The sequence below is a fragment of the Hippopotamus amphibius genome, chromosome 14 (assembly GCF_030028045.1).
Source record: "Hippopotamus amphibius kiboko isolate mHipAmp2 chromosome 14, mHipAmp2.hap2, whole genome shotgun sequence".
Taxonomy (NCBI): Eukaryota; Metazoa; Chordata; class Mammalia; order Artiodactyla; family Hippopotamidae; genus Hippopotamus; species Hippopotamus amphibius.
The window spans coordinates 80,404,447-80,428,053 of NC_080199.1; the positions used below are offsets into that span (position 1 = coordinate 80,404,447).

At 38.1% G+C, this 23,607-nt stretch overlaps 1 protein-coding gene across 1 annotated transcript in view; it reads right to left on the reverse strand.

Moving 5' to 3' along the window:
* The window catches only part of RNF17 (ring finger protein 17), a 111,911-nt gene that overhangs the window by 28,973 nt on the left and 59,331 nt on the right, over positions 1 to 23,607 (reverse strand). Inside the window, exons 21-25 of the mRNA XM_057707219.1 lie at positions 16,288 to 16,515; positions 15,487 to 15,637; positions 15,239 to 15,357; positions 2,646 to 2,736; positions 904 to 1,019 (exon numbers count right to left, since the gene is read on the reverse strand). Coding sequence (XP_057563202.1) covers positions 904 to 1,019; positions 2,646 to 2,736; positions 15,239 to 15,357; positions 15,487 to 15,637; positions 16,288 to 16,515 — 705 coding nt within the window. The remainder of the gene's footprint in view (positions 1 to 903; positions 1,020 to 2,645; positions 2,737 to 15,238; positions 15,358 to 15,486; positions 15,638 to 16,287; positions 16,516 to 23,607) is intronic.

Here is a 23,607-nt window from a genome sequence, read left to right on the forward strand (position 1 = left end):
ATAAAAAAATGTTAAATTAGTGGCAGATACTGTCAGTAATATTAACTTGCCCAGCATTTTTCACTTGAACATTTCTTTCAGAAGGAACTGTGTTAGCCTGCAGTCAGTGAATGTAGGACTAGATGCAGAGCCTGGCTGCCTGCCAAGGCCCAAGCAGTGAAGTCAGCATCTACCACACCTGGCCAACTACCTCGGGTTCCATATTATTTCTGATCTCTCATTCTCTTTCCATTTCATCAAGATTGGGGTCCTGGTCCAAATGAGGTAACATATAATAATCCAAGATAAAAAAAAGATATGGCCATGTATGGTAGAAGGTGGCTACTTGGAACATGTATTTGCAATTCTAATACACCTCCACCTCTAGAAGGAAAGATAAAGAGAGGAAACTAGGGCTACAGCAATATCCTGATCCTTCTCCCCTTCGACCAAAAGTATTTAAACCCCAAACTTAGTATCTGAAATGATCTTTATATGTAAATATTGTTCAATTACTTTTTTTCGCTACCCATTTCTACTCATTTGCTACCTGTTTCACACATTTTGGTATTTACCTACCAGAATTTCCAACATAAAGCTTAAACATTTCTGCCGAAGCAAATGAAGCCAAAGGGCTCAGATCTGGTACCCACTGTGTAATTCTCTTTTCCTTTGGTTTAAAGTGTACTGATAAATGCCAGTGCAAAAGGGAAAGTATAAAAGCAAAAATGTCAGTAGGGATTTAAACATTTAGCAATTCTGAACGAATTTATTTCTAAGCTGGCTCCTCAGGGTTAGGTTACAAATCATTTTAAAGAGCAAACAAGAGGCAACTCAGGTCTGAGCACACACAGACATGAAGATTTACACAGGCAAATAAGAAGCCTCCATCATAAAATAATGTTTTAAAAAAACAGTCTATACCTCTTTTCTCTCAAAGCCAAACCCTTTTTAATCAAGTATTTAGAAACATCAACACGCTCTCCTTTTTCATCTCTGCAGAAAATTTTCACAGGTAATGGCCATGTTGTGTTGTTTTCCTGCAGTGATTTAAGGGCAGAATAAATATGAGACACAAAAAAATGCAACTTCTTATAAACATTACACTTTTCACAGGTATTCTCTCCACATTTCTCCATGCCAGAAAGAAAAAATCGCAACCAAGTAATTTTGATATCTGAACATATTGGAGAGAAAACAGCATGGAAGAGAGTCAACAGAGGAAAGACAGTTGTTTTGTGAAGTCTGTCAGGAAGACTTCACTGTGAATGTGAAATCTATACCAAAGGGAGGAGAAAAAAGGACTGAAAACTTTGTTTTCCATCCTAGATTGGGGCAGGAGGAATACCCCCTCAATTACAAGTTCTGTATTCTCCTAAATTCTTTGTAAAGTATAGAACTGAAATATTTGCCCAGGTGTGCCTTTTTTTTTTCCTGTGAAAAGCCAAAGAAAGAATGATAAAACATATATTCTGCTTTATGTGGAATTATAAAAATGGGGAAAGTACACAAAGAAAGAAAAATTAACATGGAAAAATTACTTATAAGAAAATTCTAATCATTAATGCAATAAAATGTATCAACTTAGAAAAAAGTTAAGGAAACAAGGAGTATTTCTTAGTATTCTGAAAAGATATGTCCTATATATGTATCCTCTTCTCAAATCCACACTCACACAAACACTTTATGACACACAGTTAATATGATTTCAATAGAAGCCTAACTTTCCAATTTGTAAAGAATATCAAAAGACTCCAGAAATGCACTCCAGCATACACACATTCTGGTTCTTTTTTTCTTTTTTTTTAAATTTATTTATTTATTGGCTGTGCTGGGTCTTTGTTGCTGCACGCAGGCTTTCTTTAGCTGTGTCGAGTGGGGGATACTCTTTGTTGCGGTGCGTAGGCTCCTCATTGCCGTGGCTTCTCTTGTTGTGGAGCACAGGCTCTAGGCGTGTGGGCTTCAGTAGTTGCAGCACATGGGCTCAACAGTTGTGGCTCACGGGCTCTAAAGTGCAGGCTCAATAGTCGTGGCACATGGGCTTAGTTGCTCCACGGCATGTGGGATCTTCCAGCACCAGGTCTCAAACCCGTGTCCCCTGCATTGGCAGGTAGATTCTTAACCACTGCACCACCTAGGAAGCCCTACGTTCTGGTTTTTAATATGCAAATGATCAATTCAAGAATATTAGTTTAGAAATGTTTTGATTCACTCATATAATCATTTATGGTACATATCAATTATCAAACAGGCTTTACAGTGTTTTGTTTTGTTTTTGGCTATGCTGTGTGGCTTGCGGGATCTTAGTTCCCCAACCAGATTGAACCCGGGCCCTTGGCAGTGAAAGCCCGGGGTCCTAACCACTGGACTGCCAGGGAATTCCCAAACAGGCATGATAACTTGAAGACCAAAAAAAGGTTGCAAAAAAATATCCAAATAGGGAATTTCCTGGTCCAGTGGTTAGGACTCCAAGCTTCCACTGCAGGGGGCACAGGTTTGATCCCTGGTTGGGGAACTAAGATCCCACATGCCATGTGACACACACACACACACACAAAAATCCAAATAGCTTACTGTTATTTTCTCAACAAAATAAATGGACTTGTAGAAAACATCAATGAAATAACCAGTATACATCTACTGTACCTGTTCACCTTGTCACGCACCTGTATGATGATGGTTGCTACAGCTCCAGTGAGGTACAATGAGAGACAGTCACAGGCTGTCGCTGTCCACTTGTCACTCCCACCAGCTGGTCTAAAACAAAAAAGGACAACTTGTTTTGGGGTTTTTATTTTTTTTTGACAACTTCTTTTTTTTAATAAATTTATTTATTTATTTATCTGCTGTGTTGGGTCTTCATTGCTGCACATGGGCTTTCTCTAGTTGCAGAGAGCAGGGGGCTACTCTTCATTGTGGTGCATGGGCTCCTCATTGCCGTGGCTTCTCTTGTTGCTGAGCATGGGCTCTAGGTGCGTGGGCTTCAGTAGTTGCAGCACATGGGCTCAACAGTTGTGGCTCATGGGCTCTAGAGCACAACCTCAATAGTTGTGGCACACGGGCTTAGTTACTCCCCGGCATGTGGGATCTTCCTGCAGCAGGGATCGAACCTATGTCCCCTGAATTAGCAGGTGGTTTCTTAACCACTGCGCCACCTAGCAAGCCCTGACAACTTGTTTTATAACAAATAGCATAGGACATAGAAATATAAAAGAACCATCATATATAAATAAATTTGAACCAACTACATATGCAGGGAGAAATCAATTTAAACATGGCTTTGTATTATTTTCACAAATTTCTTCCCCATTTTCATAGTCTTTTGTTCATCCCTCTATTCTACTTATGGCCCAAATTACATGCTAAGTTATTCACGTATATCTGCTCTGAAACTATACTGAGAACTCTCTTTAAAAAGTAGGTATACTTTAAGTTTTTTAAAGCTATTACCTCATCTTATATATGCTACACTAACTACACTAAACTCAGAGGCCAGGGATAACGTATTATGTGAACGTATTATGTGTTCGGTGTATACACATTTGACCCTTGAACAACGTGGGGGTTAGCGGCACTGACCCTCCGTGCAGTCACAAATCTGTGTGTAACTTCACAGCTGGCCCTCCACATCCGCAGTTCTGCATTCAGACACAGCCAACCACGCTGTGCAGCAGCCCAGTACCTATTCACTACATACACGTGAGAGAACCTGTGCTGTTCAAGGGCCACCTGTGCATTATGTGCTGTGTTCTGTCCATCGTATCTCCAACGCCCAGGACAGCACCCAGCACGTGGAAGGCATGCCAAAAAGACTTAATGCAAACACAAGTAGAACAGTCCCTTTGCAATGATTTCTCTGCCCAAATGTTTTTGGAAGATTTTTTCTGGAATTTAAAGCTAATATGAATTACTACCCATGAATATTAGCCTCAATCATTCATTGAAAGTTTATTTTTAATATTCATGGTAAAAAGTGTTCAATAAATATTTGACAGATCAAAGAGCTGAGTATCAACTTCATCATCTATTTTAGTTTGCAGCGTTGAAACTGAGTGACTTTAGATGTTTCTAACCATCAAATTCACCCCCAAAGAATAAAGAGCCACTGCCACTGAAGAGATTACAAGTAACACACTGCAGGCTCTGAAGGCTCTCGAGAAATGGTTTCTAGATCTGGAGTTTCACCAGAGCTGCCCCGTCCTCCGAGTAAATAACCATGTGGCCAATCTTTTCACCCTAAATGGTTTATGTGAGTGAACTAATGATATCAACTGTATGTAGTTTGACCAAATAGGATTTAGTAAAACTATTTATTAAGAAGTCCTAACAGTGTTCTTATGAGCTAAGCAGCTTGTATTATCAGTGACTTCTTGAATTAGTTATGTTTTTTTATTTATGGTGGTATGCAGATATTAGCATACACACACATTAAGGTTTTCCTATGATTTATTATGAATACATATTTTAAAATATTAACTTTTGAACATCTGAAAGTATTTACAACATTTAAAAAAATATCTATGGCATGTATCTATAAAACTAAGTTTCAGTTGAGAAAGATCAAGTTCCGGAAATGCTAGTGGTAAAGATTGCAAAACAATGTGAAGTACTCAAAGCCACAGAACTGCACACTTAAAATGATCAGTTTTATATTAATGTATGAGAGGGAGTCAAAAACGATCCACACTGTGGCTGCAGAATTTACAGAAGTTTTAATATAACCAGAGTGCAAAAACAAAACAAAGCAAAACAAAATCCAAAACGGAGTGCAGAAAATTTGACTCAACTCATATATTTTACCACAATAAAAAAATGTATACAAAAAGATTTCTCAGAAGGGTAGTAAAACATAGTGATTGGAACTCTGGTTCTAGAATCAAAACTTTTACAACCTTAATTATCTAATTTAGTTCAACAGTTAGATGTATTATCCTGGATTATAAAATATTTAACCTCCTGAAGACTCAATTTCCTTATCTTTAAATAATGCCTTGTCTATAGCTTAAAGGTTTGCTGTAATGATTAAGTAAAATAATGCCTGTTAAGGCAATTAATACAGGGTCTAGACATGCTTAAGGTTAGCTATTATTAGACTCTTGAAATGGCGGTATTCCATTACAGTCCATAAGACATAATTCAAGGTGTCAATAAGAATGCTCTACAACAGTGGGTACAGTTCAGGGATTGACAAAATTCTGTTCTATAAATGAACAGAGCCTCCATAACAAAGGGTAAAAGGACAGCATCAAGATAGGCAGGAGAGGCAGAGACACACTCTCGACAAGGAAAGACCCACACCCGACTGCAGTGACCCAGAATCAGGAGGGACCACAAAGGAGCAAGGGAGTCCAGCTCTGCATGAGGCACCCCCAACTGATACTGAGTGGGACTCTGGGGCTCCTGGGCACAAAGACTTTCTGTGTCCCCCATTTCTTTGATTACAGGAACTACTCTTCATTTGGCATCACAACCTCTAGATCCTGCACAGGAGAGGGTCCCCAAGACACCTGGCTTTGAAAACCAATAGGGAACATGACCAGGAAAACTACAGAACTGCAGAGAACATGATGCCAAAAGCTCAGCTTCCCTGTACACCGGTAGCAAACTGAATCTTGAAGACAGAGTCTTGGGTGAGGCAGAAAAGGATGGCTTTATTACTTTGCTAGTCAAAGGGGAACACAGATGGCTCCTGCCTCAAAAAGCTGTGTGTCCCCACTTGGAGAGGATAGTGAGGAGTTTTATGTAATGGTTCAAGGAGGGTGTGACCAGCTTGTGGACATCCTCCTGATGGGCTGGTGGTGAGGTAAGTTGGCATCAGCATCATGAACCTTCAGGTTCCAACTGGTCTGGGTCTACATGCTTGTGTGCAGTATACCATCATTAATCTTTAATTTCAAGCATCTGTGAAACAGCTCAAAGATGTTACTGTGTGTCCACTGATGGGGACCAGGACCTGCCCCCAGGCTGCACTACTATTTCTCTTGACTGTTTCTCCCGTCTCAGCACCGCTCCCCTCCCTAATTAACACCAGCTTGAATCTGCCTGTTGGAACTCAGGGAAGGCCATGGAGCCTGAATGAAGGCTATTTTCCACAATCAAAGAAATGGGGGACACAGAAAGTCTTTGTGCCCAGAAGCCCCACAGGGCCCTGCTCCATATCAAACAGAAAAACCTGTTCTTCAAGGGCTTGTGCCTAAACTCACTCAAGCTAAAAACAAGTGGGAAAACACCAGATTGAAAAGTGCACGGACCACACGTGAAGAGGACCCACTTACTAAGTCTTAAAGTGCCTGCTGGAGAGGCAGGAACCAGTTGGGATGCCCCCTAGGGACCGAGACACTAGCAGGAGCCTTTTCTGTGTCTCAGGCTACCTTGCTATCACCAGCACTGATATTCTCCCTTTAACCTGTTAGCACCAATGGGTCTGCCCTGCTGAGTACCCTGTTCATCCCTGAGCCTCAACTGGGTCTCACAGCCATCTGGGCAACAACCCTGCCCACCAGTGCGCCACAGAGGCCGCAGCCCTGCCACAACAGGAGGGTACACACAGCCCACAGAGGGGACGCTCCTCAAGTGCCAGGCTGTGGTGGCCAGGCAGGATTGTGCCAGAGTCCCACTGGGCATCTCCCAAATAAGGCTACTCTTTCAAGACTGGAAGAGACAGTTGATTTATCTAACATGGAGAAACAAACAGAGAATTAGGCAAAAAGAGGAGACAGAGGAATATGTTCCAACCAAAAAAACAAGATTAAAACTTCAGAAAAAGAACTAAACAAAACAGAGGTAAGCAATCTACCAGATAAAGACTGAAGAGCAATCATCATAAAGACGCTCACCAAACACAGGAAAATGGATGAACACCATGAGAATGTCAACAAAGAGACAGAAAATAGAAGAAAGTACCAAACGGAATTTGCAACTGAATGAAAAATGCACTAGAGGGGTTCAACAGCAGACTGGATGAGGGTGAAGAGCAAATCAGCGAGCAGAAGACAAAGCAGTGGAACTCATCACCCAGGGCAGCAAAGTGGGGAAAAAAAGTGAAAATAACTTAAGGAACTTTGAAGACAACAAGTGGAATAACATCTGCATTACAGGAATCCTAGAAGAAGAAGAAGAAGAAGAAGAAGAAGAAGAAGAAGAGAGACTGAGAGAAAGGAGCCAAAAAATTATTTGAAGAAATAGTGGCTAAAATTTCCCTAATCTAGGGAAAGAAACAGACATTCAGATCCAGGAAGCCCAAGAGAGTTCTAGTAAGATGAATCCAAAGGATTACATCAAGACACATTATAATTAAAATGGTAAAAGTTAAGGATAAAGAGAAAATCCTAAAAGCAGCAGGAGGAAAACAATCTGTTGTGTACACGTAAATTCCCATAAGGCAATGAGCATATTTTTCAGCAGAAACTTTAAAGGCCAGAAGAGAGTGGTATGATTATCCAAAGTGCTGAAAGGAAAAAACTTCCAACCAAGAATTCTCTATCCAGCAATGTTTCATTCAGAACTGAAGCAGAGATTAAGAGTTTCCCAGATAAGCAAAAGCTGAAGGAGTTCATAATTACTCAACTAGCCCTACAAGAAACGTTTAAGGGATTTCTTTAAGCTAAAAAGAACTGGCACTAATTAATAATAAGAAAACATACAAAAGTAAAAATCTCACTGAAGATGGTATAATAAAAGTAGTGGATCAATCACTTATAAAGCTAGCATGAAGGTTAAAAGATAAAAGTAGTAAAATTAATCAGAAGAAAGGACACACATAGACTGAAAGTGAAGTTATAAAAAAAGATATTCCATGCAAATGGAAATAAAAAGAAAGCCATACTCATATCAAACAAAAGAGACTTTAAAACAAAGATTGTAATAAAAGATAAAGAAGAGCATTACATAATGATAAAGGGGTCAATCCAGCAGGAGGATGTAACATTTATAAGTGTATATGCACCCAGCAGAGGAGCAACAAGATATAGAACACAAACATGGACAGACTGAAAGGGAGAAACTGGAAGCAACAGTATTATGTAGGGGACTTTAACACCCCACTTGCATCAACAAATAGATCATCCAGGTCAAAATCAATAAGGAAACAGCAGATTTAAACAACATGCCAGACCACTTGAACTTAACAGATACATACGGAACATTCCATCCAAAAGCAGCAGAGTACACATTCTTCTCAAGTGCACATGTGACATTCTCCAGGGTAGATGACATGTCAATTTACAAAACAAGTCTCAATAAATTAAAGAAACTGAAATAATATCAAGCATCTTCTCCAACCACAATGGTATGAAACTATAAATCAATCACAAGGGAAAAATGGGAAAAACCACAAAAACATGGAGATTACACAACATGCTACTGAACACCCAAAAGGTCACTGGAGACATCAAATACCTAGTGACAAATGAAAACAGAAATATGACATACCAAAAATCTACGAAATACAGCAAAAGCAGCTCTAAGAGAGAAGTTCACAGCAACTGGGCCTACCTCAAGAAACAAGAAAAATCTCAAATAAACAATCCAACTTTATACCTAAAGTCACTAAAAAAAAAAAGAATAAACAAAACCCCAAATTAGTAGCAGGCAGGAAATAATAAAAATCAGAACAGAAATAAATGAAATAGAGACCAAAATAAACAAACAAAAAACCCAACAGAAATGATCAATAAAACTACGAGCTGGCTCTTTGAAAAGATAAACAAAATCCATAAACATTTAGCTAGACTAACCAAGAAAAAAGAGAGAAGACCCACATAAATAAAATCAGAGATGAAAGGGATGTTACAACTGATACAAAGACATTCAAATGATCATAAGAGACTATTAACAATTATATGCCAACAAAATGGACAACCTAGAAGAAAAGGATAAATTTCTGGAAACACCCAATCTCGTATTCCAAATAAATCAGGAAGAAACAGAAAATCTGAACAGACTCATTACTAGTAAGGGAATTGAAACAGTAATGAAAAATAATCTCCCAACTAACAAAAGCCTGGGACTAGAATTTGGTGAATTCTACCAAACGTTCAAAGAAAAATGTTTGGTAGAATTCTCAAACTCTTCCAAAAAAACTGAAGAGGAGAGAAACCTTCCAAACACATTTTATGAAGCCAGCATTTCCCTGATACCAAAACTATACAAGGACACCACAAGTAAAGAAAAGTGCAGGTTAATATTTCTGATGAACACAGATGCAAAAATCGTCAATAAAATACTAGTAAACAATACATTAAAAAGGTCATACGTCATGATCAAGTGGATTTGTTCCAGGAATGTAAGGATGACCCAGCATCCACAAATTAATTAACATGGTACATACATGAACAGAATGAAGGATAAAACCATACAATGCATCTCAATAGATGCAGAAAAGCATTTGACAAAATTTAACGCCCATTTATGATAAAAACTCTCAACAAAGTCAGTATATGGGGTGGGATGAATTGGAAGATTGGGACTGCTATATATACACTACTAAGAAAAAAAAAATCAAATTGTACACTTTAAATATATGCAGTTTATTGTATGTTGAAAAAAAAAAGTGGGTATACAGAGAATGTACTTCAACATAATAAAGGCCATACATGACAAACCCACAACTAACATCATGCTCAATGGTGAAAAGCTAAAAGCTTTCCTTCTAAGATTAGGACCAAGAAGGAACAAGACAAGGATGCCCACTCTCACCACTTTTATTCAACATAGTATTGGAAGTCCTAGAACACATAATTCTAAAATTTGTATGGAACCACAAAAGAGCCCAAATGTCCAAACAATCTAGAGAAAGAAGAACAAAGCTGGAGTATGACGCCCTCTGATTTCAAACTATACTACAAAGCTACAGTAATCAGAACAGTATGGTACTGGTACAAGAGCAGACACATAAATCAATGAACATAATAGTAAGTTCAGTAATAAACCCACATGAATATGGAAAATTATCTTATGACAAGGGAGCAAAAAACATACAATGGCGAAAGGACAGTCTCTTCAGTGAATGGTGCTGGAAAAACTGAACAGCCACATGAAAAAGAATAAAACTAGACCACTATCTTAAGCACAAAAATTAACCCCCAAAGAATTAAAGACTTGAATGTAAGAACTGAATCATAAAATTCCTAGAAGAAAACATAGGCAGTATCCCCACTAACCTCAGACTTAACAATGTCTCTGTGGCTCTGATTCCAAAGGCAAGGGAAACTAAATCAACAAACAGGACTGCATCAAACTAAAAAGCTTCTGCACAGCAAAGGAAACCATCATCAAAATGAAAAGGCAACCTACTGAATGGGAGAAGACATTTTGCAAACCATGTATCCAATAAGGTGTTAATATCCAAAATTATAAAGAACTCATACAACTCAACCACAAAAAAAACACCCCAAACAACCTGATTAAAAAATGGGCAGAGGATTTGAACAGACATTCTTCCAAAGAATACATACAGATGGCCGATAAATATATGAAAAGATGTTCAACATCAGTAATTATTAAGAAAATGCAAAAACCCAAAACCACAAAAAGGTATCACCTCACACCTGTTAGAATGGCTATTATCAAAAAGACCACCAATAAAAAGTGTGGGCAAAGACGTGGAGAAAAGGGAACTTTCCTGCACTGTTGGTGGGAATGTAAATTGGTGCAGCCACTATGGAAAACAGTATGGAGGTTCCTCAAAAAATTAACTACTATATAACCCACTATAAACACTTTCAGGTACTTTACCAGAAGAACTTGAAAACACTAATTCAAAAAGATATATGCACCCCTATGTGGACTGCAGCATTATTTACAACAGCCAAGATATGGAAGCAACCTAAGTGACCATAAAATGGAGTAATGGATAAAGGAGACGTGATATACACATAACTGGATACTACTCAGCCATAAAAAAGAATGCAATCTTGACATTTTGTGACAACATGGATGAACCCTGAAGATATTATGCTAAATGAAATAAGCCAGATTAAGACAAATACCACATGATTTCATTCATATGTGGAATCTAAAAAACCAACCAACAAACAAAAGAAAAACGAACTCATACATACAGAAATAAGATTAGTGGTTACCAGAGGGGAAGGGAGTTGGGAGATGGGTGAAAAGGGTGAAGGGTGTCAACTGTATGGTGATGGATGGTAACTAGGCTTGTGGTGTGATCACTCTGCGGTGAATACAAATGTCAAATTATAATGCTGTACACCTGAAACTTAAATAAAAAAAAATCTGGTGATTTCACCTTTAGAAAGTTATCATAATTTTCGAACATATTCAAAAGCAGAGAATATAATAAATCTGATGTTGTATCACTCAGCTTTGACAATCATCAGTACACAACCAATTCTATTTGATCATACTACCATATATTCATTCCCATCCCTGATTATTTTTAAGTAAGTCCCAGATTTAACATTATTTCATCCAAAAAGATTTTAGTTTGCATTTCCAAAACTAAATGTTTTTTAACAAATACAACCACAGTACTGTTGTCACATTAAAAATTAGTAACTTCTTAAGACCAACTATTCAGATAGTATTCGTTTTTTTCGTGATGTTTCAAAACAGTCTGAATTGGTAAACAAAGTCCATACATCATGAATGGACAATATGGATCTTCAGTGCCCCTTGCATCTCTTTCCCTTGTAATTTTCCGTTGAATAAACAGTTGTTTTGCTGTTTCCACAGTCTGAATTTAGCTGACTGCATTCTCACAGTGTTTAACATGCTCCTCTGTCCCTTGTATTTCCTTTAAATTCATAGTTAGGTCCAGACAGATTCAGGTTTGCATATTTCTTTTTTCAGCAATACTATTCAGAGAGGGTGCTGTGTACTTCCCTCAGGAGGTATGTAATGTCTGATCTGCGTTTTGTGATGTCACCAGCCATCAACAATTATGTCTAGGTCCCTTAGTATATAAGGGTTGTAAAACAGTGGTATTCCAATGACATTATTCCTCTGTTAGCTGGAATACTTATAAAGAACAACTTTCCCTTATCACCTATTTGATTATCTTGAGATATAGATTGTACAGGAAAAGCAAGAAAGTGCTCATTTCTCTTATTTACCAATTTTCAGAATAATGGACTAGATCCCTAGAATCTTCTAAAAGTGATCAATAAGGTTTTTTCAAAAATCACTTTATGAATTTAGGGATGTAAACATATCAAATGCTTTGATCTATTATAATATTCATCCTCCTGCTGTTCAAACTATCCCATCTTTGGTCAGTGGAAGTTTTTTCAGGTTGGCTACTGAGTCCTTCTGTCATAATCTATCCATCCATTTATTTATTTATAGCTTTCCTGCTTTTTCCTATGTTAAAATATTCTAGGCTCACACTGTACATTTCCTGCCCAAGACTTGGAGTCAGACATTTTCCCAAAGAGCACTAAATTCTTTTAGTGGGAAATGGTACTTGGGAGACCACAATTTGTGCACCAGTACAGCTCACTGCTACTGGGTCCTTCATGTTAAAAGACTAAAAATTATGTATTTTTTATAATTAAAATACCTTATGAGTTTCTACTGATACTTCTAATTCAACATCAAGAGTACAAGGTACATTAACCTTATTCTTACCTTTTTAACATCTGTCAACCACACCTGTTCTTAGCGATATGTACATAATTACTCTTTTGGATTATCCCACAATACACACACAACAGTTTCAGTAACACTGCAACCAACTTTAGGATTAATGGAAACAGCTGAGTTGCGGGGGTGGGGGGAGTGTGTGCAGTTACCAGGGAGAGTAAAAAATTATCCATACTCCAGTTATATTGAAACTTCTATAAATTCTACCACCAGAGTGCAGGTAATTTTTGACTCACCCTCGTATTTCTTGTCCTTAAGATATGTTCTGGTAAGCAGGTACAGTCAACTTACTGTGTTTTAAAGTCACTTGAAAAAGTTCCTGAGAGGCTATTTCACTGCTATATAGTTAATTTCATTTCACTTACTGCTTTTACTGATTTGTCTACATAAGATATTAATGTTGTTCTAATGTTAAATCAGTATTGTAGGTAACCTCTTTTCTTTTCCCCAACTTCTTATCTGAAGTACTTACTTCTAGTTAATACCAACTTGACAACAGTAAGTTTATTAAACGTTTCACATATACTCTCCTTTCTCCCTCCATTCTTTGAAACTGTGGCATATCTACTTTGCATTCTATACTGTTTCCCTAATAATGATCATTTAATCTTGGTTATTTTGGTAAAATAAATGTAATGCTCACCACAGTCCTTATGTCAAAATCTCTCATCTTGTTGGTTACCTAAAGCTTGTTCTCTCACAGGGACGGTTCCTAAAAACAATATTCCCTGAATGATGAAATTAGTATTCTGTGGTCTTTATACCAATACCTGAAAGTCAGCTGGCTAGATATAAAATCCACAGCTTGCCATTTTCTTTTCAGTATTTTTTAAATGTTACTCTATTACCTTCTGGCATAAAGTGTTGGTGATGACAATGTTATTTTATTTCTCCTGTGAATAATAATTTTACTGGATAATCTCTCAGTGTTGGCATCCCTGAACCGATTTTCCAAGACAGGCAGTGTGCTTCTTCAATGTACTTTTTAAAATAGTTTTTCATTTTTAGGGACACTTTTTTGAATTGGGTTTTTAGTATTTGTTTTATTTCTTTTAGTTTTGTTCTTTGAGATTCCTATTACATGCACATTAGGATTTTGTCTATTTTAGGTATTTTTTGTTTTCTTTTGAATCCTTTGGATTTTTATTTTTTCATTAAAAAGATCTGTCCTTTCAATCTTGTATTTCTCTTAAGACACTTGCTATTACATATTTGTGTTTTTTCTAGTTTAGTCTACATTCTGATATGACTTTCTTTTCCTTCTTGAGTGCTATCATCTCTCTTTCACATCTTCCTTTTTCTGTAATAAATCATTTCTGAGTTTTTCTAATTCTGTTTTATGTTGTTCTTCATAGTGTCTATCATCTTCTAATTTTTTAGTTTACTCTGAAATACTATTGTTTTGTGAGCCTGTCTTTTTCGTGGATTCCATTGTCTCTAGGAATATTATCTGGCTTCTAATTCTTTTTTCTCATAATAATTTGTACAGAGTTCGACTGTAATCCTTTCTTCTGCTAAGGTTTTAAGTGAAGTAAAATTTCCTGCACTTCAGGAGAAAGGGAGGGTCACAACTGCCTTCCCAGCTTCCCGGCTCTAGCGCTCTGTCTCGTGTCATTCTCCCAAAGTGACAGACGCCATGGCTTCCGACCTTGCGCCTCTCCTCTACTTTTCTCTGCATCTTTTCTTTCCTTTGCCCACTGTCTGTCTTTCTCAAATCAGGCTCTCTTTCCAGCAGTCTCTCCTCTGTCTGGGAGTCATGGAAGAGAGCTTGTATGGCTAAGAAGGCTTCAGTACCATGAAATATCCGCCTGTCACAGAGCTCTTGGGTTCAACTATGAAGAAACTGCATCTCAATTTTGGTTGCTGTTCTCAAATTGGCCCGCATGCTCCAGTGAAATACTGTTGCCAATTCCTATTCTCAGACCTGTGAGAATCCAGTCAGCTTTCCCTATCCAACTTCCCCCACAAATGGGATACCACAGGGCCTGGTTTGTGGAGCACCCCACCTGCTTGTGTTGGGGTCTCCTAGGCGTGGGACCGTGTTGCCTGCTTTCATTGTAGATGTTGACTATGCAGTCTGCAGATTTGCATCCAGGTTTATGTGTTCATGGCAGGATTCTAGCAGATTCTAAAACTACACCATGCCATTTCCCAGAATCCTGATTCACATTCTTGTGGCAATTTACATATTTTTAACTTCCCATGCAATTCTAAGCTTATGAAACACATTTTATTTCTATCTGCTTGTGTACCTCATGGTTTTTTTTTTTCAAGAGTTTAATTTTCTAGATACCTGTCAAACTCACCTACCTCTACCTCCTTCATACGACCAAAGTTTATGTGCTTCGTATTTTTCTTTTTCCTGCTTTTTTTTTTTTATTTTTAAAAAATTTCTGGCAACACCACACAGCATGCAAGATCTTAGTTCCCTGACTAGGGATCAAACTCACACCTTCTGCAGTGGAAGCAAAGAGTCTTAACCACTGGACTGCCAGGGAAGTCCTTCTTTCCTGCTTCTTAAAACCTTAAAATGAACTAGATCTTATGAAAATTTCAGATTATGTTAGCAAAATCAAAACTTATAAGAAGCCATCCAAAAAGAAAAATATTTAAAATCATATTCAATAACGAGAAAATTTACTCAGCTAAAAACTACCTTATATCAACAAGAGAGCACTCCAAAGATAATCTTCCCATTGTCTTTAGGTTTTCTCGAAGTTCTCTCAAACAGTTAATATTCACTACTAGTTCAACACCCACGTCATACAGCAAGACCTATGAAAACAATAACTTTAAGTATATGGAAACACAATGCTTAATTTTTTTTTTCAAAATAAAAAGCATAATAAAAATTGGATTAAAAATACAAAATGTATGCACTTCCGTGATTAACTCTGCACTTACCTCTACCAATGTGTCTGCAACCTCCCTGACGATCTGGCCCCTTTGCCACTGGTTTCTATCTGGGAGCTCAACAGCACAGTGCATACCACTTTCCCATTTAACAGGTTCCCATTTTGAGTTTTCATAAGCAGCGACCATCTTTTCTCCTAAACTATGTAAAGAAAAAAAATTTTTAACTTTCTAAACCTTTTCTTATAACGTACAATTCTCTGACCACGTGTCTTCTACTGTCCTCCCTCCCTCATTCAATTCCAACCAAACCGGCTACCTTGTTCTTCCTCGGACACCCAAGCACATTTCCACTGCAGGGTCTGGAACTAGCTCTTCCCTCTGCCTGACATGAGCTTCCCCCAGGCATCCTTGTGGCCCACTCCCTCTCTGCCATTTTAAGTGTCACTGACTTTGTGAGGTTTCCTCCCCAGCTGCTTTATTTTCCTCGTCTTCTTCTTCATCTGCTGCACTAGTTACTTTATTTGTTCACTGTCACTCCCTCTACCAGAATTTAAGCTCCATGACAGCACAAACCTGTCCATGTTTTTAACCACTGTATCCCCAACACCTATAATACTGGGTGTCAAATAACAGGTGCTCAATAAGCATTCGTGGAATTTATAAATCCTAATACAGTAAAAATAGCCAGTAAAGATACTATTTCTATACTTGTAACTGTTTTTTAGTGAATATTTAGCTGAAATAATTTTGTACTTATAAAATTCTGCATTTATGACTTCTAGATCTTTGAAACTAAATATAAAAAAGAGAATAAAGCTACATGCACAATATGTTTTCCTTGTGTTATACCTATGAAGTAAGTTTTCTGTTAATAACCACTGAATATAAATCTTCTCAGGAGACACTACATTGCAGATGTGCACAGGCAGTTCCTTATTATAAAGTGACTGCAGATCCTCATTAGGTAGAGATTTTCCAAATAGAAGATTTAAGCTGTTTATTTCATTTGAAATAATTTCTTCTGGAGAAGGATCCCATACTTCAATATGCTTTTTGGAATTATCTTTGAGGGTATATCTGAAAAACAACAAAATCCATTAGCAAAAAGAGTAGTTTGCAAAATATTTACGTTTGTATTTGCTTAGATCTAGAAATGAATAAGTTTTAGGTCGCTTTGCAGTTTTGATATTAACAGCAATTGTAGTCTTTTTTTAAAAAAGATGTCTTAATGACTAACAAAGGACAAAAAGGGGAAAAAACCAATGTAAAAGCCAAACTTTCTATTTTAAAAACAGTTTAAAATACCAAGTGTGCTCATAATTACACCATTTCAATTGATATTTTGTACTCACAAAGGAATAGAATTATTCAATTTTTTTTGGTAACTTGAATATTTCTCCTTGACTAAAAAGTATCAATCTGCTTGCCAATGAGAATGTAAGTGGAAAACAACTGCTATTTTAAAATATGTTAAGAAGCAAAATTACTGAAGTGTTTACAATGTTTTAATTACTCAGATTAGTTCAGAATCTAATCACAGGTGATTAACGCCAAAAATTTCTTTAAAGGAAAAAACAAGTTCTTTCACAATAAGCTTGAGATTTTGCTAACCCAGGAGACTAACAATTTTTCCTTCTAAATCTAATGGACAGTTTTCAGTCCTTACTCAACATCAACTCTGAGCCTAAACTAGCTACTCTTTCCTTCTTGAAATGTTCTCTCTTTGGTTCCTGGTTTTTCTTTAGTCTCAGGTTCCCGATCTACTGTTCTTTTTGTTTGTTTGTTTTGTTTTTTACTTCACTCTCCTGTTAGTGATAATGCTCAGAGCTGCATCTTCACCTAGGAGACTGAGATGACTGATGAAAGTGAAAATCAAGGGGACTTCCTAGGTGGCGCAGTGGGTAAGAATCTGCCTGCCAACGCAGGGGACACGGGTTCGATCCCTGCCCCAGGAAGATCCCACATGCCGTGGAGCAACTAAGCCCGTGTACCACAACTACTGAGCCTGTGCTCTAGAGCCCGTGAGCCACAACTATTGAGCCCATGTGCTGCAACTACTGAAGTTCACACGCCTAGAGCCCGTGCTCTGCAACAAGAAGCCACCGCAATGAGAAGCCCGCGCACCACAATGAAGAGTAGCCCCCACTCGACGCAACTAGAGAAAGCCCGTGTGCAGCAATGAAGACCGAACACAGCCAATAAAATAAATAAATAAAATAAATTAAAAAAAACAACAACAAAAAAACAAGGGCCTAGGCCAACGAAATCTAACCTAGCCTGTGAGTTGGAGAAAGTTTCTCTGATTAAGTGACATTTCAACTGAGATTTTAAAAGGACAAGTAAGATTAGGGAGGCATTTCAGAAACCAAAAGAAAACATGTAGCTAGACACAGTAAAGCGATAGGACATGGCATGAACCTTGAGGGAGACAAAAGCCAGATTATTTGGGAAACATGTTTTATAAAGTATGGTGTGCATGTATGATACAGTTGAGCCCAACAGACTAGACTGTGGGACTTGACACTTCTTTTCTTCTTATTCCTCAGGTGCTCAGGGTAGGCAGTGATCAAATGAAGCTCATGTTTTAATTTGAAGACAGGCAACAGATACAATGAAAACAGTGGGCCTGGCTGCAATTCTTAGAAATCCTCAGAATCAGCGATCTGGGTGTTGAAGGGCAGAGACTGGCTGGGGCTGCCAGAGCAGCAGAGGTGGGTTTATGACAACAGGTAACCTGGGGGGCAAAGCAACATGTTCATAAAATTTTCAAAAGTAAATACTGTAACTGCAATTAGTTAAGATCATGGACTCTTTCTACTCTCACTTTTCCTCTGTCATATTTTGCTCATCTTGGGTGTTGGCCAAAGTATTCTGGGGGTTTGGCTAAGGGGAATTTGAGTTGGTGACATGTTTAGTTTGCATTTAGTGGATCACAGTTTTGTGGGTGACAACCACTTCCCTGTGGAGTTATGCTACTGCTAGCCATCTTGGTATAGGAATGGATTCCAGAAAACTCCCACAACCTTAGTGTCACAACATGAAAACATAAGGTTCAATAGAGAGCTAATACACCACTACGATGAGAATGCTGAGGACAATCTAATGAGTATACTGAGCCGCTGTACACCTGCTGTTCCGGCGTAACAGTTCTCTTTCACTCTTAAACATCTTCCAGTTTGGATGAGAAACAGGGTTACCCTATTAATAAATGAATTAAATCATAAATCAATACATTGGGGCTTCCCTGGTGGTGCAGTGGTTAAGAATCCACCTACCAATGCAGGGCACTTGGGTGTGAGCCCTGGGCTGGGAAGATCCCACATGCCGTGGAGAAACTAAGCCCTTGCGCTACAGCTACTGAGCCTGAGCTCTAGAGCCTGAGTGCTGCAGCTACTGAAGCCCGCGTGCCTAGAGCCTGTGCTTCGCAACAAGAAAAGCCACCACAATGAGAAGCCTGTGCACTGCAACGAGGAGTAGCCCCCGCTCACTGCAACTAGAGAAAGCCCACGTGCAGCAATGAAGAGCCAGTAAATAAATTAATTAAAAAAATAAATCAATACATTAATAAATGCCAATTCAAAATGTATGAAAGATTCATTATAATAAAAGTCTTGAATATTATATATAATATATATAATACATTAAAGAAATAATAGATTCTCCTAAAATTAACTATAAGTTTTAGAAATTTACATGACTACCAATAACTTGAAAAATATTACCAGTAAACAAATTATGGTCAACCGCACTAGAAGAGAGACTGGATTACTTTTCTGTTCTCTCCATAGGGATATCACAAAATCTGACATTTCAAGTAGTAATCAGTATACAGCTAAAAAAATATTTTACAGGTGAGTCTGAATTTTCTAACATTTGTGGTATTTGTCAATTATTTGAAAATCTGTAATTTGCTGATTTCTTTTACCACTCTACATAAATATTTCTTTTGCTTATTTAACTCTGTAGTTATAATTTTGTATTCTTTTTCTTAAAGGGGGCCTCCCAAATGGTAAAAATTTCAGGCTGACCCATGAGACCTGGATTCACCCTTGCTGAGTACCAGGTGGAGAACTGAGAGTGAGTAAACACGCCTGCCTCTCCTCACCCAGCTTCCTTAGCTGCTGCACCGCCCATGCCTCCCTTTCCATCACGGGACCCACAGCTCCCCGAACGCTTCACAAGGCTTTGCTGCCTGGAGATTCTCCCTCTGCTTTAGCAGCCACAGGACCTCACACAACATACACGGAGCAGATGTCGCCTTCACTCTACCAACAAACCTGTGCCCTGTTCTCAGGGAACAGTGTCTCCAGTCACTGGTGGTCAGGTCAGCAATTCTCAGAGTTAACCTCAACTCCTCCCTCCTCCTCACCTACAATGAGCAGCAGGGTCTTGTAATGCTCACTTCCTTTACATTTCATGACCTACCCATTTTTCCATCTCCAGGTAACTATAACATCAGTAGCTTTTAGTACCCAATTCTAGCCAAACCCTTTGTTTCTAAAACTTGCCATCAGAAACAGCTTTCTAAAATGCAAATCTCCTCTCAGTCCTCTGTTTAAAATCCTTCAATAGCTTCCCCTTGAGAAAGGGATAAAGTGCAAACACATTCATTTGAAAAGTACTGTAATTTACTTCTCAGTGATCAAGGTTCCCAATTATCTGGTCTCTGCATTTCTCTTGCTGTACCAGCCACCTCTTAAGTTTTTTTCTGTCCATTTGCTGTTTGAATGTACTGACAATACGTAAACACGCCATATTTTTCCTGTATGCAGACCTTCACTCCTAGTTGTACCAAGGCACTCAGCTTAGGTGAGATTCCCACTGGTGAGCCCTCCAGGATTCCCACAGCACTGTGGTTACCCTTCGCACAGCCCTTATTGCACTGAAAGGTCAGACTGCCCATCTCCCTTCCTACCACAAACCAACCTTACTCATCATTGAGTACAGCACAACAAGTTGGCATGTAAATATGTCTTGCTTATATAACTGAACAATAGGAAGAGAAAACTAGCTAATGGGTTATTTTTTAAAAAACAACTTTATTGAGGTAAATCTTACATGTCAGAAAGTTCACCCATTTCAAGTGTATGACAGTAACTTTACCAAATGGTATAACCCTCATGATAAATCAGTTTGAGAACACTTTCACACACGCACGCCCATAAGATCCCCCAGTCCATTTACCCTTAATCCTTGTTCCCACTTCTAGCCCCACGCAATCCTTAATCTACTTTTTGTATCTATAAGTGTGCCTTTTCTGGACATATCATACAGTTAGCAATCTTGTGTTTCTGGCTTCTTTTATCTAGATTAAAATTTCTGAAGTTTAGGGACTTGCCTGGTGGCACAGTGGTTAAGATTCCGCACTCTCAAAATAGGGGGCCTGGGTTTGACCCCTAGTCAGGGAACTAGATCCCACATGCTGGAACTAAGAGTCCACATGTCGCAACTGAAAAGATCCTGCACGTAGCAACAAAGATCCCGCAACTAAGACCCGGCGCTAAAAGATGCCGCAACTAAGACCCGGCGCTACCAAAGAAAGAAAGAAAGAAAAAAAGAAAGAAAAGATTTCCAAAAAAATTTCTGAGGTTTATCCATGAAGTAGATGTGTCAGTTTGTTTCTTTTTATGCTGAACAATATCCTATTACATGAATATACTGTGTTTTGTCTATTCACTAGTCACTGAATATTTATGTTGTTTCCAATTTTTCGCTGGAAAATGAATAATGCTGCTATGAACACTGCTTGCAAGTTTGTGTGTGCACATATGCTTTCATTTCTCCTGGGTGGACACGTAGGAGAGGAATTGCTAGGTTGTATGGTACTTTTATGTTTAGATTTTGAGAAATCTGCAAGCCATTTTCCAAAGAGCTACATACCATTTTACATTCCCTGGTAATGAGGGTTACTCCACAACCTAACATCTGTAATTGTCTTACATATAACAGCTGTTCTAGTGGGTGAGATATGGTATCTCTTCATGCTTTAATCTGCACTTCCCTGATGATTAATGACAAGCATCTTTCATGTATTGATTAGCCAACTGTATACCTTCTTTGGTAAATGTCTGTTCATATATTTTATCGATTTTCTTTGGTTGGATTATCTTTTTATTGAGTTGTAAGAGTTCTTGGAATTCCAGATACAAGTCCTTTATAGGATACGTTCTGCAAGTATTTTCTCCCAGTCTGTTTTTTGTCTTTCATGTACTTAACAGTGCCTTTTGAAATGTACACATTTTAAATGCAATGAGGACAAACAACAATTTTTTTTTCTTTTATGGACTGTGCTTTTGGTGTTTTATTTGATATATCTTTGCTCGATCCATTGTACTGAGGATTTCCTCCTGTTTTCTTCTGGAAGTTTACTTTTAGCTCTTAATTTTAAGAGTATAATCCATTTGAGCTAGGCTTTGTATACAGTGTGAAGTAAGGACTATGCAAACACAAATTAAAACAAAAATGAGATACCAGTACACATCTGCTAGAATCACCAAAATCTGAAACACTGACAATACCAAATGCTGGTGAAGATGTGGAGCAACAGGAAGCTCTCAATCCCTGCTGGCGAGAATACAAAATGGTACAGCCACTTTGGAAGACAGTTTGGCAGCTTCTTATAAAACTAAACATAGTCTTACTATATGATCCAGCAACTGTGATCCTTGGTGGGTACCCAAAGGAGCTGAAAACTTATGTCCACACAAAAACCTGCACACAGATGTCTACAGCAGCTTTATTTATAACTGCCAAAACTTAGAAACCACCAAGATGTCCTTCAGTAGGTGATGGATAAAGAAACTGTGGTGCAACCAGACAATGGAACACCATTCAGTGCTAAAAAAGCAATGAGCTTTCAAGCCAGAAAAAGACACAGAGGAACCTTAAATGCGTATTACTAAGTAAAAGAAGCCAATCTGAAAAAGCTGCATACTGTATGATTCCACTATGGAAAAAGACAAAACTACAGAGACAGTAAAAAGATTGGTGCTTTCCATAAGCTAGAGGGGACGGGAGGATGAACAGGCTCTCATGGATTTTTAGGACAGTGAAAATACTCTGTATGATACTATGATGGTGGATTCAAAGCATTACATAATGTCAAAACCCACAGAATATACACTAATATAAACTACGGATTTTGATGATTATGACATGTCAATACAGTTGCATTAATATCAGCAAATACACCCCTTTGGTGATTGATAACTGTGGGGAGGTTGTGCCTGTGTGGGGGCAGGAAGTAGAAGGGAACTCTGTGCTTTCTGCTCCATGTTCTGAACCTAAAACTGCGACAAAAATATAGCCTATTTAACAAAATAGAGAGGATGACAGACCTGAATATCAAACATAAAATTATAAAACTTTAGGAGAATACATAGGAGAAAATCTTTATGACCTTGGGTTAGGAAAAGGTTTCTTAACTAAACACAAAGTGCCTGAATTATAAAAGAAAAAAAATTGTCAAACTGAACTTTAAAATCAGAACCTTCTGCTCTTTGAAAGACATTTTAAGAAACCAGACTGGAAGAAAATATTTGCAAAGCACATACCTAGTGAAAGATTTGTACCTAGAATGTATAAAGAACTCTCATATTTCAGTAACGATAAGCAACAATTTTTTAAAAGGGCAAAACACCGGAAAAGATACTTCACCAAAGAAGAGATACAGACAGCAAATAAGTACATGCTAAGATCCTTAATGTCATTAGGAAATTAAAATGAAAACCACTATGAAATACCACCATACTCCTATTAGAAGGGCTAATAGGAACACAAAGTGATAAAATCAACTGCTGGCAAGAGTGTACAGCAACAGAACTCTCATACATAAACACGTGGCAGGTTCTCATAAAGTGAGAAATAAACACCTCACAAGCAGCAATTTCACTCCCAGGTATTTACTCAGGAGAAAAGAACACATACATACATCTACATAAACACCTGTTTGCAAATTTTATCCATGAAATCACCCCAAACTGGAAATAGCCCAAATGTCCATCCACTGGTGAACGTACAACACTGTGACGCTTCCATACCAAGAAGCCCTAGCGAGCAGAGCAGTCGAAACTACTGAAGTGGGCAACAACAGGGCTCAACCTCCACAGCATGATGCTAAACGGAGAAGCCAGACATAAGAAGGCAAAATATTCTATGACTCCATCTATA